At 58.5% G+C, this 16,957-nt stretch overlaps 1 protein-coding gene across 2 annotated transcripts; it reads left to right on the plus strand.

Moving 5' to 3' along the window:
* Positions 1-9,804: 9,804 nt before the first annotated feature.
* Positions 9,805-15,065, plus strand: PHB1 (prohibitin 1). 2 transcript variants are annotated; one of them, XM_014889468.2, is made up of 7 exons: positions 9,805-9,868; positions 10,377-10,502; positions 10,822-10,983; positions 11,757-11,899; positions 12,445-12,561; positions 13,395-13,490; positions 14,057-15,065. In XM_014889468.2, exons 2-7 carry the CDS (start codon positions 10,415-10,417, stop codon positions 14,267-14,269), a joined length of 819 nt encoding a protein of 272 aa, XP_014744954.1. In that variant the 5' UTR covers positions 9,805-9,868; positions 10,377-10,414; the 3' UTR covers positions 14,270-15,065. The 2 variants fall into 2 exon arrangements, with proteins under 2 accessions (XP_014744954.1, XP_088035522.1); XM_088179396.1 differs by having other exon boundaries at positions 9,845-9,907.
* Positions 15,066-16,957: the final 1,892 nt, after the last annotated feature.

Genomic DNA, 16,957 nt, shown 5'->3' on the forward strand with positions numbered 1-16,957 from the left:
CCCAGCCAAAGCCTCCAGGCTGGGGCCAGGTGGGAACTCGGGGGGTGCCCGGGGGCTGGGATGCCCACCCGGGAGTTTGGGATGCCCATTTGGGGTTTGGGATGCCCACCCAGGGTTTGGGATGGGCAGATATAATCACATTTTTTTAAAGTTTTTTTTTTTTTTTTATGGGGTCACCGATGCCACCGCAGCCCCAGCAGGACGGGATGGGGTGTCCGGAATTGCCCGGGGTGCAGGGGACAAGGGACAATCCCTGGGGACATTCCCGGGAGCGGCCGCGGGATCCCGCGATTAATTCAGAGCAGCAAGTGGCAAATCCAGATGTTTTCCTTGGATAAATCCTAAATCCCTCCCCCTCCTCCTCCTCCTCCTCCTCCTCCTCCTCCCATCACTGCCCGGTGCCGATCTGGGAACGATCCCGGGACAAATCCCGACCTTGGAAAAGCCGAGCCCAGCTGGGCTGAGCCAGGCCCAGGGAAAGGGAAATTTCCTCTCCCATCCCAAACCTCGCGGCTCCTTCGGAGAAAGGATCGTGGAAAAAACAGTGGTTTTTCCCCCCAAAAAATTTAAAAAGTTGTGGCCCTTTCCCGGCTCCACGAGGTGACAAAATAATCTCGGAAAGGTCTGGTGTCACCTCCTGGAATTAAACCCGAAAGTTCTGGGGGTGTTTTTTTTGGGGGGAGGAACGGAACTCTGGGAGTGTTGAAATTCCCAAAAATTCCCCCACGCGTCTCTGGCTGCGGGGTGGGGCTGATCACGGTCCCGAAATGACTTTCGGGGACCCAAAAATTTGGGTTTTGGGGACCCAAAACGAGCTCTGGGTGACGCTGCCGGTGCCAGGGCTGGGCCTGAGGTGTGACAGCAGCTCAGGGAGGGTTTGGCCCCGTTCTTAATCACAAAAAAATACCCCAAAAAACCCCCAAAAAACCAAACTTCCACGGATTTTCCTGTTGCCTCCTGGTGAGGTTTCCCTGCAGAACTGCCAGGATTAATTAGCAAAAGGTCAATTAGAGCCGGGTGAAATAACGCGTGGAGTCCCTCCCCTCCTCGGGGCCTTTTCCCTCCCCTCGTTTTTCTCCCTTCGATCTCTCCCAAATTTTCTCCCAGGAGGATCCAGGGGATTTTTTTTTTTTTTTTTTTTTCCTCCTCTCCCTCCAGGCAGAAAGAGCCCGGCTTAAACACTGCGAAGTTTTTATGGATTTTACTCCAAAGCCGAGCTGAAATTCCCTTCCCGACAGAGCCGAGCCCGCGGTAATGGTGAGATATAAATAAAAATGAATTAATAATAGAAAAACACCTCGGGAAGAGATCACCCACAGCCGGGAGCTGGAGCGGGGAAGGAAAAGCGAGAAAAAACAGAAAGGGGCCGGGGCGGGGAGTGGGGCCCGTCTGCACAAAATCCAATTTTTTTTTGGGGGGGTGGAAAAAGGAGGAAAATTGGGGTGGAATCAGCTCTGAGTTGGGGTCACTGCGCTGGGAGATGGGGGTTGGAGGGGAATTTATGGCATTAAAAAAAAATCCAACAACAACAACAAATCCCTAATAAACAAACCAACCAAAAAAAAAAAAAAAATCAATACAAAACATAAAAAACACACACACAAAAAAAATCTAAAATGAAAAAAACACCTAAAAACACCAAATAAGACCCAAAAACCACCAAGAAAAAACACAAAAACCCTCCCTTCTCCTCTCTGGCAGCTCCCCCTTCCCTTTTTCCCTTTTCTCTTTTTTTTTTCCCGGCTCCATCCATCCCCAGCTCCTCGATGAATCCTCGCCCTTATAAGGCCGGGCTGGAGGAACTCGGGCAAAGCCGAGCTTGGCTGGGCCGGGGCCAACCGGGAAAAACAAACCCGGGCAGAAACCAGAGCCAGGCCAGGAGCAAAAAAAAAAAACGGGAAAAAAAAACTCCGGGAATGGAGAAGGGGCAGGGATAAAACCGCGGGATCGGTGATCGATGATCGGTGATCGGTGATCGATCGGTGATCGATCGCTCCCGCCCCCGGGAATTCTTTGATCCCGGGATTTTTTTGGCGATTGTTGGATCTGAGTTTTGCTGTCGGCAGGAAATGAATCCGTGGGGATGAGCCGGGGCCACTGGGGATTTTATTTTTTATTTATTTTAGTTTATTTTTTTTCTTTTCCTTGGCTCGGGGCTGCGCTTTTCGCTGCGTTTTTTTGTTTTTCCTCTGGGGGTGGGGATTTGTTTTAATTGACTCGGCTGGAGCAGAGGGAAGGTGAAGGCGGAGTGGAATGGGGGGTGAGGAGGATGGGATGGAAATAAAATAGAGATTAAAATAGAAATAAAATTGAGATAAAATAGAAATAAAATTGAGATAAAATAGAGAGAAATAAAAACAAAATAGAGATAAAATAGAGATAAAATAGAGATAGAATAGAGATTAAAATAGAAATAAAATAGAGATAAATAGAAATAAAATAAAGATAAATAGAAATAAAATAGAGATAAATAGAAATAAAATAAAGATAAATAGAAATAAAATAGAGATAAATAGAATAGAAATGAATATCTCCACTGGAAGGGTCTCTGTTTCACCTGGGGAAGAGGGGTGGGAATTTATTTTTATCTTAATTAGTTAATTGTTTTAATTATTTATTTCAATTCTAATTAATTTAATTTTTTATCTTTTACTCGCTTATTTATTTCAATTCCATTTTATTTTTATTACTCGATTTCTTTATTTTAACCTCTTTTTTTTTTTTTTTTTTTTTTTTTTTTATTTTTAACAAACCTCATTTTTATTTTTTTTTTTTTTTTAAATTAATCACGTTGATTTTAATTAACTGCCCGGCGGGGATGGGGAGGTTTGGGTGGGAATTCCTGCAGGGAAGAGGCGAGGGTGGGGGTTGGGATGGATGGGATCGGGATGGGCAGAGCCCGCTCGGCCCCGCTGGAATTCTCCGAGGAGGAAATCGGGTAAAAACGATTTGATCGTGGCTTGTGGGGAGGATTTAACGAGAGCCGGGACACGACAGCGACAGCGACGACGAGCAGGGAGAGGATCCGGGGGTCTCTTCCAGCCCAGGAGGGATCTGGGGGTCTCCCCAAGCCCAGGAGGGGTCCGGGGGTCTCTCCCAAACCCAGGAGGGGTCCGGGGGTCTCTCCAAATCCAGGAGGGGTCCGGGGGTCTCTCCAAATCCAGGAGGGGTCCGGGGGTCACTCCCAAACCCAGGAGGGGTCCCGGGGTCACCCCCAGCCCAGGAGGGGTCCGAGGGTCACCCCCAGCCCAGGAGGGGTCCGGGGGTCGCCCCCAGCCCAGGAGGGGTCCGGGGGTCGCCCGCAGCCCAGGAGGGGTCTGGGGGTCGCCCCCAGCCCAGGAGGGGTCCGGGGGTCACCCCAAGCCCAGGAGGGGTCCGGGGGTCTCTCCAAAACCCAGGAGGGGTCCGGGGGTCACTCCCAGCCCAGGAGGGGTCCGGGGGTCACCCCCAGCCCGGTTTCGCCCCCCGGGCCCTCCCGGCAGCCCCGGCTGAAACCCGAGCCGCGCCCTGGCAGTGACGGATGGGCCGGGGGCTGCAGCCCTCGCAAATCTCCCGCTTTTAAGCAGCATTACGGCTCCCAGGCCAATAGAGCCGGGGATTTGCTGAAGCCGCTCGAGGTCCCATTTTCCCTGGAACCCATTTCCAGGGCATGAATCACCGAGCGGAATGAACTCAATTAGTCCAGACAGAGGCAGGAGATAAATCAGGGTCCCATTAGGAAACCTGCAGGGTGATTTATGGCCCCGAGCGGCAGCGCTGCCTGTCTCCCTCCCTTCCCTGCCCATCTGCAACCTGGGACCGCGGCTGCCTCTCCCTGAGCCGGGAATACACCGGGGATACTCCGGGGATACTCCGGGGATACTCCGGGGATGCTCCGGGGATGCTCCGGCCCTGCCGTGCCCCGCTGACCCGGCCCGGAGCGTTCTCTCGTGCCCTCATTCACCCTCCTCGCTCGTTCATTCATCGCTGCTCGGGGATGCTCGGGAGGAACGCGGAGCCTTCCTGGAAAGCCGGGTTGGAATTTGCCCGATTCCGGCTGCTGGATGGATCTCATCCACGCCTGGCTCCTGGGGGGTTGGATGGGGGGCGCAGGGAGGGGGTCAGGGAGGAGCTGGAGGGGCTCATCCCGGGAGACCAGCCCGGATTTGGGGAGGTCTCCGTCCCTGGGGAGGTTCTGGGTGCTGGCTCGGTGCTCTGCGAGCTGCAGCGCTGCCCTGGGCAGGAGCCTGAGCTGATTTGATCGATCATTTCTCAATCATCGTTATCGACCCGGCTGCTCCGGGCTCCTTCCAGGCAGCGGAGAGGGACGGGAATGTGCCAGGGACAATTCCTGGTGCTCGGGCAGCGCCCGAGGGGTCTGGGGGCAGCCCGGGGGCTCCCTCCTCCCCCACATCCCTGAGCCAGCATTTTCCAGGGCTCAAAAAAAAAGAAAAAAAAAAAAAAAATCCCTGAGCCAGGGTTTTCCAGGCCTCAAAAAAAAAAAAAAGAAAAAAAATCAAAAGTGTGGCAGGAGCTGCTTTTCCCCCCGGGAAAGTTCAGGTGTGGGGCTCCACATCCTCCCAGCCACCGCTGGTTTTTCCAAGGGTTTTCCCGCAGCTTTGGGGTGACACAACCTTTGCCCCTCCTGCATCCCCAACCTCCAAAAGCGCTTTTTCCACCGTTCCCCTCTGGATTTTCCGTGCTCTGAGTGCTCCTGGATCCGTCCCGCCAGCCCAGCCCGCCCTAATGGGAGTCAGCGGGGAATTTGGGGGATCAATCTCGGGCAATTAACGCGCCCCGGAACCGGGGGAGAGGCGGCGCAGAGATCCCGTGGGGCCCGGGCGGTGCCAGGGAATGGCAGAGCTGGGATGGAGCCATGCGGGAAGTGACGCCCGGGGAGCTGCGGGCGAGCCTGGCACGGCCCGGGGACTCGGCACAGGAGACACGGGAACGAGTGGGGCTGGCAAAGCCGCCGTGGGGCTGGCAAAGCCGCCGTGGGGCTGGCAAAGCCGCCGTGGGCTACCAAACCCCACCCCGGGGCAACCCGGCAGGGCTGCTGAAGGCAGAGGTGGCTCAGGTTGTGCTGGGGGGGACGAGCAGGGGATGGGAGCCCCCAGGTGTGACCCCCCCAAATGTCTGTGACCCCCAAATGTCTGCGACCTCCCCCCCGATATCCGTGACCCCCCCGATATCCGTGACCCCTCTCTCGTCTCTCCCTGCCCATCCCCGCCCTCATTCCCAGCCGAGTCCCCCCCTTGTCCCCCCCAGATCCCCCCGGGGCTCTGCCCCAGGCACAGGAGGCAGCGGGGGCTCCCTGACCCCGCCGGGCCGGGCCCTGCTCCACAAAGCCCGGGATTGTTCCCCCTCCGAGACACAGGAAAACGGGAGGGAGGCGTTTTCCAGGGATTCCTGCGGCTCCCGGCAATGCTCCGGGCGGATCCTCTGCTCCAAAAGGCTGCGCGTGTTGGGGCGGGGGGCACAGCGTCCCCCACCCCATTATCCCACCCCATCCCATGGATCCCATCCCATCCCCATTATCCCATCCCATCTCCATTATCCCACCCCATTATCCCATTGATCTTATCCCGTCCCACTCCATCCCATGGATCCCATCCTATCCCCATTATCTCATCCCATTATCCCATTCCCATTATCCCATCCTATGGATCCCATCCCATCCCATTCCATCCCACTGATCCCATCACATCCCCATTATCCCATTCCATCCCATTGATCCCATCCCGTGGATCCCATCCCATCCCATGTCTCCTGTGCAGAAATGACCTGGGACTGGGACAGGGAACAGGGACAAGGAACAGGGACAGGGACAGGGACAGGACAAGGTCACGGCGCGGGGATCCGGCCGTGGCTCAGCTCCGACGGGAGGAACTCGATCGATTCCCGAAGCTTGGAATGGGATGAGCCGGGACCCGCCGGGGTCACCCAGCCGTGGACAAGCACCTGGGACTAATTGCTCGAAATAAATGAGCAATTAAGGAGCGCTCCGGCAAGACTGGAACATCCCAGACCTCTGGCTGACCCCCGGGCTGTATCCCTGGAAACGGCCGGACCGGGATGCTCAGCCCGGCGGCTCCCGGTGGGATCGGGGCCCTCCGAGCCCCCCCGGCGGCGGAAGCGGCTCCGGCCCCACGGCCAGCGGGGCAGGCGACACTGAAGTGCCTTTGTCCGGCGGAGGATGGGAATTGTCCCGGGAAGGGCAGGATTTACCAGGGAAGGGCAGGGTTTGTCCCGGGAAGAGCAGGATTTGTCCCGGGAAGGGCAGGGTTTGTCCCTGGAAGGGCAGGATTTATCCCTGGAAGGTCTGGATTTGTCCCGGGAAGAGCAGGGTTTGTCCCGGGAAGGGCAGGATTTATCCCGGGAAGGTCTGGATTTGTCCCGGGAAGGGCAGGATTTACCCGGAGCGGTCACGATTTGTCCCGGAACAGGCAGGAATGGGAGGATTTTGGGGGGTTTTAAGGGATTTTGGGGGTCTCCCCCTCCGGGCCGGGTTCTCCACTTTCTGTCCCCTCCAGGACATTAAACCCGAGCCCAAATCTCTGGGAGGAAATGGAAAGCTGCGCAATTCCAGAGCTGGAGGGAAGGTCCGAGGCTCTCCCGCAAACGCAGGGGATCGGGTTAGGATTCATTAAATCATTAATTCTCTTTTAATTGCAGCTCCTGATGGCCACGCCGCTTTACCTGCGCGGGGGCTGGGGGGGTGACACGGGCGGCACCGGGGGTGTCCCCGCGCCCCGGGAATGCCCCCAGTGCCCCGGGATCGCCTTTGGGTGCCCAGACCCCTTCGCTCTGCAAATTCCTCAAATTGAGGAAGAGGAGGGTGGGGAAAAGGAACCGCGGGGGCTGCGGGATTTGGGGGGGGGGGGCTGAGCTTTTCCCGGCCCTGATTTCCTTGGAGTTGACAATTCCCAGCCCCAGGAGCCTTCCCGGAGCGGGGATGATGCGGCGGCTTCCAGAGGGAGGAGAAAACTCGGTTAAGGGCTGAGAACCATCGGGGAGCAGCGAGAAAACCGCGAGCCGCGGGGACCCCGGGCGGGGTGGTCCCGGTCCTGGTCCCGGTCCCGGTCCCTGTCATGATCCTGGTCCTCGTCCCACTTCGGTCCCGGTCCCGTTTCTGGTCCCCGTCCTGGTCCCGTTCCCTGTCCCAATCCCGGTCCCAGTCCCGGTTCTGGTTCTGCTCCCGGTCCCGATTCTGATTCTGGTCCCGGTCCCGGTTCTGATCCCTGTCCCGATCCCAGTCCCGTTCCTGGTCCCTGTCCCGGTTCCGGTCCCGGTCCCATCGCGGCTCCCTGGCACCGCCCAGCCCGGCACGGGGGGCTCAGATCGGGGCTGGACCCCAGATCCATCCCTGATGGAATTTGGGATAATCCCGCTGCTCCCCAAACCCTCCTGCACCCCAAATCCCCAAATCTGTCCCCGAATCATCCCCTGCGCCCACTCGGGGAGGATTTTTGGCTTCCCCGGGGCGAGTGGGGTGAAGCTGTCTGAGCCAGAGCCGGGCTGGGTTTTAAAGCAGATTAATTAAGCTGCAGCGCGGGGCCGTGTGGACAGAGTTCAGAATGCAAACAGCCCTAATTCGATTTCTCTGACTTGCAAATCGCGGCAGGCAACTCTGCCCAAATCACATTAAGGCTCTTTCCACTCCCAGCCGCGTCCTCGCAGGCCTTTAATGCAGTTTTCAGTAATTTAATTTAAACGTTTATTGAGCCTAATTCGGGTTTGTGTCGGGCGCGGGGCTGGGCTGGGACCCCCGGGAAGGGCCGGGACCCCCCCCCAGGAAGGGATGGGGACCCCCGGGAAGGGTTGGGACCCCCTCGAGCTGGGCTGGGACCCCCGGGAAGGGCCGGGACCCCCGAAATTCGGGAGTGGGATCAGTGCCGTCCTCATCTCTCTGCTCCCAGACCAACCCCACAGCGGATTTGGGGTGGAAAAAAATCTCATTTCTGCCAAACCCTCCAGGGCGTGGCCGTGGCCTGGAGTCCCCGCGGGTCCCCCCCCGATCGCGGGGTCCCCCCCGGTTCCCCCCGGTCCCGGATTTCGGCTCTCGGAGCTTTTTTGCCGCAGGCTTTGGGGAGCGGGGGGTGGAGAAGAGGCCGCGCTTTGTTCCCGGGGGGACAATGAGCTCTTCTGGAGCCGCCCGCGCTGCCCGCCAGGAAATGTCCCCCAAAAATGTCCCGCGAGCTCGGGAAAGGCTCAGGGAGGGGCCCGGCGCTGGTTTGGGGTGCGGCTCCACAGCCGTCACCCAATAATGGGGTCCCAGCTCAATTTTGGGGTGCGATCCCACAGCCATCACCCAATAATGGGGTCCCAGCTCAATTTTGGGGTGCGATCCCACAGCCGTCACCCAATAATGGGGTCCCAGCTCAATTTTGGGGTGCGATCCCACAGCCATCACCCAATAATGGGGTCCCAGCCTATTTTGGGGTGCTGTTCCATACCTATGGGGTCCCAAAACTGTTTTGGGGTGCGACTCCACAGCCATCACTGCCAGTGGTGTCTCAGCTCAATTTTGGGGTGCGATCCCACAGTCATCACCCACTTATGGGCTCCCAGCTCATTTTTGGGGCCCTCCATGGCCCCCCTGTCCCATCCCGGGGTGCTCCAGCCCCTCAGCTCCATCCCAGATCCCAAATTCCCCATCCCACAGAGCTCGGGGGGTGCAGGGGGGGACACTCGGGGTCCCCCCAGTGTGGCCAGCCCGTGTCCCGCTGTGGGGGAGGGTGACAAAGGGGAGGGTGACAAAGGGGAGGGTGACAAAGTCCCCGTGCCCAGCGGGGTCACCTCGGAGCGGAACCCACCGGGCACGGCCTTGGGGTGGGGTTTTTTTAACTTTTTTTTTTCCTTGTTTCCTTTTTATCCATTTTCCCCCTTTTCCCCATTTTTTCCCTTTCCCCCCCCCTTTTTCTCTTTTTCCCCTTTTTTCTCTATTTTGGGGATTCTCGGAGCCAAAGGGAGAGCGCTGCTTCCCTCTAGCGGCTCCGGAGACAGGAGGGGACAGGGACAGGGACAGGGACAGGGAATGTCCCCTCTGTCCGCGGAGGGACGAGGATTTGGGGTCCGGAACTGGGCCTGGTCAGACTGGAGAAGGGAAGGCTTAGAGTGGAAATATCCCAAATATCCACGGAAATATCTCAGATATCCATAGAGATCTCTCACATATCCATGGAAATCTCTCATTTTGGGAAAGGGATCCCATCAACGCCTGGAAATATCCCAAATATCCATGGAAATATCTCAGATATCCATGGAAAGATCTCAGATATCCATGGAAATCTCTCGTTTTGGGGAAGGGATCCCATGAATGCACGGAAATATCTCCTGGAGGTGTCAGACTCTGCTCAGTGGTGCCGGGACGAGGAGCAAAGGCCAGAAACCAAACCCCGAGTGCCACCTGCACAGGGGGAAGAGCTGTCCATGGCGGGTGGCTGGCGCAGGTGACCGGGAAGGACTCGAGGTGTCCCTAGGGACCCCACCCGTGTCACCTGCTCCAGGTGACCCTGCCTGGCCAGGGGCTTGCACTGCGTGACCTTCAGAGGTCTCTGCCCAGCCTGTTCTGGGGTTCAGTGCTGCCCACACCCCTGTCCCCCTCAATGTCCCCTGTCCCATGCAATGTCCCTTGTCCCCCTCGTGTCCCCCTCAGGACTACATCTCCCAGGAGGCCTTGCTGTCTCCAGCCAATAGCGCGCGGCCTTGCTCAGCCGGCGGGCGGGCCGCGGGGTGTACCGGAAGTTGTAGGCCGGCCGGCAGCGGGCACGGCAGCAGAGAACTACAAATCCCGGCGAGCCACGGGAGGCGCGGGCCAATGAGGAGCGCGAGTGTTGGCGTGGGGCGCAGGCGCGCCGGGGCGGGCTGGCCGTGGATTCATGTGGAGGTCAGCGGCGCGGCGGGAGCGGCGGACGGGAGGGCGGCGGTGGGTCCGGGGTTACCGGGGGGAGCCGAACCGAGCCGGGGCCGAGCCGCGGCCTGAGGGCGGACGGGCAGGGTGGAGACAGCGACGCTTTGGCCCCTGGGGTGCCCGTGCTGGGGGAGAGCGGCCTAGGAGGGAGCAGGGAAGGGGAGGCCCAGGGGGGCGTGCAGGGTGCGGGGTCAGGATGTGAGGGCACGGGGAGAGTTGGGGGCGGTCCTGGAGGGAGGCCTGGGGTGCTGTGAGGCCCGGAGAGGGATCACGGGAGGGAGAGCCCTGGGACCGAGGAGATCCCTGGGGCTGGGGAGACCCCCGGCACTAAGGAGCCCCCAAGGCTGAGGGGTTTGTGGTGTTTTGGGGGGCACAAGGAGCCCCCCAAGCGATGCTGCCCGCCGTGGTTTGGGGGTTCCGGGCAGGGCTCGCAGTCCCCCCGGCCGTGCCCGGTGAGGTTTGACCCCTCGGGGGGGATTTTCAGGAGGGTTTTGGAGCGGGGGCTGCGGCTGGAGCTGTGAGATGGCTGCCAAGGTGTTCGAGAGCATCGGGAAGCTCGGCCTGGGCTTGGCGGTGGCCGGTGGAGTTGTCAACTCCGCTCTTTACAACGGTGAGTGGCACGGGCTGAGCGCCCTCAGGTCGCTTTATTTTGTATTTCTGTCCAAATCTTGACCTCTCGGTGCTTTGACTGCCCAATAAAAACAGAGCGAGGCCTTGCAATACCACGAGCACTGTGAGTTCCTTTCTCCCAGAGGCAGCGAGGAGCAGACTGGGAGGCCCTGGAGTTCCATCCGCAGCCTCTCTTTGCTCTCTTGCTCCAAATGACCCCGTTAATTCCCTGCTCTCTCGTTAATTGAGGCTCTCACCGCCCCACACACCCCACCGGTGGCAGCAGTGCCCCCCCCTGACGCCCCCTTTCCCCCCCACAGTGGACGCAGGGCACAGAGCTGTGATCTTTGACCGCTTCAGAGGGGTGCAGGACGTGGTGGTGGGAGAAGGGACCCATTTCCTGATCCCCTGGGTGCAGAAACCCATCATCTTCGACTGCCGCTCGCGGCCCCGCAACGTCCCCGTCATCACCGGCAGCAAAGGTGGGTGCTGGCCCCGGGACTCCACACCCAGGGGCTCCAGGGCTCGGGGTTTATCCTTCTGGAATTCTGGTCCTGCAGCAGTGGCCACGAATGGAACAAGCGAGGCAAGGGTGGCCGAGCACTGGGCCGGTGACCAGGAAGGGTCTGGAGTGTGCAGCCACACACCCCAAGCCCACCTGTGTCACCTGCTCCAGGTGACCCTGCCTCAGGTGGGTGATGTCCCGGCATCCCTTCCAGCCCCAGCTGCTCCTGGAACAGCCAGGAATGGTTTGAGATTTTTTTTATAAAGAAGAGGTTAAGGAAATCTTCCTTTGGAGGGATTTCTGGAGATTCCTCGACTCTGTGGTGATCCCACGTGTCCCAGTTTGGGAATGGTTTGAGATTTTTGATAAAGGACAGGTTAAAGAGCTCTTCCCAAATATTTGGGGTTGGAAGGGATCTCTGGAGATTCCTCGACTCTGTGGTGATCCCACGTGTCCCAGTTTGGGAATGGTTTGACACTAAGGAACTCTTCCTTTGGTGCTGTAAGTCACTGAATGCTGAGCAGCTGGGCTTGGAAGGGAGCTCTGGAGCTCACCCAGTGCCAGACGGGCTCACCTGGGCCAGGTGCCACAGGTGGGCTCGGGACTCTCCAGCAGCGCAGAGTTGGACCCCACAAAGGCCAAAAGGGGAGCGAAACCAACTCGTTTATTCCTGGCAAAGTGCAATAACTGAGGGCGCTGAGCCCTGGGGGAGGCCGGGGCCGCCCCCTGAGCGAGCCGGGTGTCCCCCAGACCTGCAGAACGTCAACATCACTCTGCGGATCCTGTTCCGGCCCGTGACGGCGCAGCTGCCGCGCATCTTCACCAGCATCGGCGAGGACTACGACGAGCGTGTGCTGCCCTCCATCACCACCGAGATCCTCAAGTCCGTGGTGGTGAGCACGGCCGGGCTCCTCCCCTGCCTGTCCTGGCAGCGGGCTGGGAGCTGGGACAGCAATTCCGGCCCGCTTTGGGTGCGGAGGGCGATGGAAGCTCCGCCGGCTCCAGCACCTCTGCTGTGGGGTTCAGCCCTCATCCAGCCTGGCCTCGGGGATTTCCAGGGCTGGGGACTCTCTAAACCTGCCTGGGAGGCCTTTCCCGTGGGGGAATTCCTGCTGCTGTCCTGGCTGGTGCAGCCTGGAGCTGTGTCTGGTCATTGCCTCTTCCCAGCGCTGTCCTTCCCGTTCCCAGCACTGTCCTTCCCGTTCCCAGCACTGTCCTTCCCGTTCCCAGCGCTGTCCATCCCGTTCCATCCCATTCCCAGCACTGTCCATCCCGTTCCCTGCGGTTCCCATCCCGTTCCCTGCGGTTCCCATCCCGTTCCCTGCGGTTCCCATCCCGTTCCCTGCCGTTCCCATCCCGTTCCCTGCCGTTCCCATCCCGTTCCCTGCCGTTCCCATCCCGTTCCCTGCCGTTGCCATCCCGTCCTGTCCCGTTCCAGGCGCGCTTTGACGCGGGTGAGCTGATCACGCAGCGGGAGTTGGTGTCCAGGCAGGTCAGCGAGGACCTGACCGAGCGAGCGGCCACCTTCGGGCTCATCCTGGACGACGTGTCCCTGGTGAGTGTCCCTGTCCCTGGGGAGTGTCCCTGGTGAGTGTCCCTGTCCCTGGTGAGTGTCCCTGTCCCTGGGGAGTGTCCCTGGGGAGTGTCCCTGTCCCTGGTGAGTGTCCCTGTCCCTGGGGAGTGTCCCTGTCCCTGGGGAGTGTCCCTGGTCCCATTGAGTGTCGCTGTTCCCCCTGGAGAGGGAGGAATCAGTGCCCAGAGCATGGCGGGCTGGACTTGGGGACATTAGGACACGTGTGGACATCTGGGAAGGACGCCGTGGTCACAGCTCTGTCCCTGTGACCTTGGGCAGCCCTTGGTGGCCCCTGGGTGGCCCCAGCCCTGGCCGTGCAGGGATTTGGTGGCTCCAGCAGGAGCAGGTGGAGCTGAGGGTGATGGATTGGGCTGCAGGTGCTTTGGGATTTGGCAGCAGCTCCACAGGCACCCAGGGGAAGCACCAGGAGTGAAAATTCCCACTTGGACAGCACAAAATTCCCACTGGTTCCTCTGCTGAGACAGCCAAGGAAGGAGCTCTGCTCTCTCACCTCCCTTCTGGAAATGAAATTTATCTTTTCGTGAATTCACTGCTGTCATCAGGCTCCTGCAGGATTCCCTCGTTCCCCGGGGCTTTCCTGGGGATCCTGCAGGAAGTTTCTGCAGGCCATGGCTTTGTTTCTGCCAGAGAGGGAATTTGGACTCTTTGTTTCTGGAGTTTCCCCCGGGAGGTGGCAGGGTGTGGGATCCCGGTGGGGATTCCTTTCAGGGATCCCAATTCCTGTCCCCATCCCAGTGTCCCAGAGCTGCTGGCTCCTGTCCCTGCTGTGACCTGCTGTGGTTTGTGTCCCCCAGACCCACCTGACCTTCGGCAAGGAGTTCACAGAGGCCGTGGAGATGAAGCAGGTGGCACAGCAGGAGGCAGAGCGGGCCAGGTTCATCGTGGAGAAGGTACCTGCTCCTCCTGGAAAATTTGGGAATTCCTTCTGCTCTCCCCTTCCTTTTGAGTTTGGTTTTACTCTTTTTGAGTTTGGTTTTACTTTTTTTACAATTGCTGCTTTTACGAACGAGTGAGGCTTAGCTAATAGAATATTCAACGATAACTTTTTCTTTTAATTGGAGTTTGGTTACCCTTTTTTTGTAACTGTTTCCACATACTTACCTTGTGTCCGTGCCATTGTAACCGTGTCCAGGTGTGCTTGGTGTGTCCAACTGTGTCCAGGTGTGTTGGTTGTGTCCGTGCCATTGTAACTGTGCCCAGGTGTGTCGGTCGTGTCCAGGTGTGTCGTTGTGTCCGTGCCATTGTAACCGTGCCCAGGTGTGTCTGTCGTGTCCAGGTGTGTCTGTCGTGTCCAGGTGTGTCGGTTGTGTCCGTGCCCAGGTGTGTCGTTGTGTCCGTGCCATTGTAACTGTGTCCAGGTGTGTCTGTCGTGCCCAGGTGTGTCTGTCGTGTCCGTGCCGCTGTAATCGCGCCGTGTCATGACAACAGAACCAAGTTTTCCGCGTCCCCCCCGCAGGCGGAGCAGCAGAAGAAGGCGGCTGTGATCTCGGCAGAGGGCGACTCCAAGGCTGCCGAGCTCATCGCCAACTCGCTGGCCACGGCTGGGGACGGGCTGATCGAGCTGCGCAAGCTGGAGGCGGCCGAGGACATCGCGTACCAGCTGAGCCGCTCCCGCAACATCACCTACCTGCCCTCGGGCCAGTCCGTGCTGCTGCAGCTGCCCCAGTGAGCCCCAGAGACCCCCAGAGACCCCCAGAGACCACCAGCCAGCCCCTGCCACTGCTGGGGGACACAAAACACACACATTTAAAAAAAAAAAAAGGAAAAAAAAAAGAAAAAATCATCGCAATTTCCTCTGGCGGAGGAAATGGAAATTGGGAAATTTGGAAATCGGAGGATTTGGTTTTTTTGTTGTTTTTTTTTTTTTGGTGGGTAATCAAATAAAAGTGAAAGCGACATCAGGGCTGTGGTTCCTCCCCTGTGTGGTCACAGAGGTGGTTTCAGTGACTCTGAATTTGGGAATTCAGCAAGTGAGAGTTGGGAATTCAGATGGATTTGGGGATTGGCCCTTTCCAGGCAGGTGGAGCAGCAGGAGCAGAGATTTCCTGGGGTGAAGCCCAGGTGAGTCCCTGGCCGTGGGAGCTGCTTCCATCAGGTCTCAGAGCTGCCTCCGTGCCTTCAGGCCGGCTGGGGCTGTCCCCACCTGCAGCTCCTGGGCTGGGACACCTCAGCTCAGGGCCCTCAGGCACCCCAGAGCTCTCCAGGTGTCACCTGAGAGCCTGGGGACACCTCAGCTCAGGGCAGGGCTCCGTGGGGTGAGGAATGCAGGTTCCCTCTGGCTTTCTGGAGAAGGGAGCTCTGTGCAGGGAACCCTTCTGGAACTGGGACATGTCTCCCTGTCCTGGGCTCCTGTCCCAAAACAAAATCCTCTGTCCCATCCCTGCTCCTTGTCCTGAGGGAAGTGGAATTGTGAGATTGTGTAAGCAGCCTTCAATAAATGTCACAGCCCCGAGGCTGGCACTGTGGGTCGTGGCTTTTTTTTTTTTATTTTATTTTTTTTTTTGTGCTGCTGTCTCAGAAGTGAAGGTTGGGCTCTGTGCTTGGCCGAGAGGGATCGATCCTGACAACCTCAGAGCTCGGGATGCGAGTGTGACGCCGGATTCCTGTGATAAGGTGAGAGCTGAATTGTGGGGGCTTCCCCCAGTGCCCCTGCCTTGGACCAGGGCACTTCCAGAGCTCCCTCTGTGATCCTCCAACAAATCATCCAAAATCTCCCCCAGCATCTCAGAGCTGGGGCTGCTCTCCAGGACAGCGAGGCTGGGAGGAGGTTCCAGGGATCCCCTTTTCCAGGGATCCCCTTTCCCCCCTTTTTTGGTGTTTTTTGTGCAGAGGCTGCTGGCTCTGCTGGTGCAGTTGTGTTCCCCAGGACCCCAAAAACAGAATTAACAACCCCCACACGGAGCTGCCAGTGCTCCCCAGCCCCAGGCACTGGGAGAAGCCGGTGGGTGTGAGCTCTGCTCTGCTCTTTTGGAGGTAATTAATCTTTAATTGTGCCTTTACACCGAGCTGGTGAATGGGGACAGGAATTTCCTCTGGTTGAACTTCTCCTCTGCAGTGCCACGGCCTCAAAGCCTCCGAGCTGGGGCAGCCAGGGCTTCCTGTGGCACAATCCAGCAGGAAAATCCCTTTGTTTCCCTTCTGCTTCCTCTCCCGTTGCTCCAGGGCATTCTGAGCAGGAGATTTGGGAAGATAAACCTGGCTGGGCTGCAGAGCTGGAGCTGCCATCTGTGCCTCAGGAAAAGAGAAAGTTCCCACCAGCTGTGCCTCAGTTTCTCTGCCCAGGATCCCTGAGCAGCTCCAAGGGCTCTTCCCTTTTGGGGAAGGAGAAATTGTGCCAAGGGTGCCAAGCCCTGGTTCGGGCTGTCCTCAAGGCAGAACTGGCAGCGTTTGGAGGCCTCACAAAGCACAGGGTGAAGGGTCAGGGCTGCTCCAGGAGGAGTTATCCCGAAAATCCTCACAGCAGGAATGGGGATGAGACACTTCCCTCTCCAAGGCAGGAAATTCCAGCAGCAGCACCTGTCCCAACATCCCCTCCCCGGTTTCCCCCCAGGAGCTGCACTGCACAGGGGGGCTGGGCTGAGGTGGAGCAGTGTCCAAGCTTTTTGCAGGTGACCAATTCCAGCTCTGGGCTGGGTCAGCGTGTCCCGTTCTGCTCCAGGAACAGCTGGGACAAGGAGGAGGAAAACGGGAGCATTGTCCTGAGCCCACCCGGGGGCTTCCCCAGCCCGCCCTGCCCTCTTAAATCCATCCTGAACTTTGCGAGCCCCAAAACCTGCTGGGCTCGGGCGGGTCTGGGGGTTGTGCTCAGGAATCCAGAGCAAGCCAAACCCTCTGGAATTTGGCATTTGGAACTCCGGGGGAGCGAGGCTGGTTGTTTTTGTTGTTTTTTTTTTTTTCTTTTGGCAGAGTCTCAACTCCATTGCCCTCCGCTGTTGGGGGAATTTGCAGGTGAGGAAACAAACCACAGGTAGAGAGTGCAGGGTGGAGGATTTAGGAAAGGAAAACAAAGCTGAGAGGGGTTGGTGCCCTTCCCCCTGCGGGCTCCTGCCGCTCTCACTAATTCCTCCACGGCTGCCAAACCCAAACCACAGCAGCGCTGTCCCCTCCTACACAGCCCCAGCAGCGGTTTCGGGGCTGTGGCCGCGGCTCTGCAGCTTTCCAGGGGCAGGTGCCACCTGCAGAAGGCAGTGCCAACCTGGCAAGGGGCAGCCCCGACCCTTCCACACCTGTCACAGGTACCGGCCACAGGTGCTGCTTCTTGTGGCAGCGCTCTCGTCCATCGGGGCGTAATGAGGAAGCCGCAGGCTGGGGTTCAGCAGCGTTAATTAGCGTGTTAAGGGCAGAGGGAGGTTTGGGC

This window comes from Sturnus vulgaris, chromosome 27 (genome assembly GCF_052056855.1).
Source record: "Sturnus vulgaris isolate bStuVul1 chromosome 27, bStuVul1.hap1, whole genome shotgun sequence".
In the NCBI taxonomy this organism is placed as follows: Eukaryota; Metazoa; Chordata; class Aves; order Passeriformes; family Sturnidae; genus Sturnus; species Sturnus vulgaris.

Bases quoted from the DNA above. Each gene is read 5' to 3' on its own strand.
- PHB1 (XM_014889468.2), top strand. From the start codon at position 10,415: ATGGCTGCCAAGGTGTTCGAGAGCATCGGGAAGCTCGGCCTGGGCTTG. The intron at 11,900-12,444 runs GTGAGCACGGCC...GTCCCGTTCCAG, and splicing joins AGATCCTCAAGTCCGTGGTG to GCGCGCTTTGACGCGGGTGA. The intron at 13,491-14,056 runs GTACCTGCTCCT...TCCCCCCCGCAG, and splicing joins CCAGGTTCATCGTGGAGAAG to GCGGAGCAGCAGAAGAAGGC.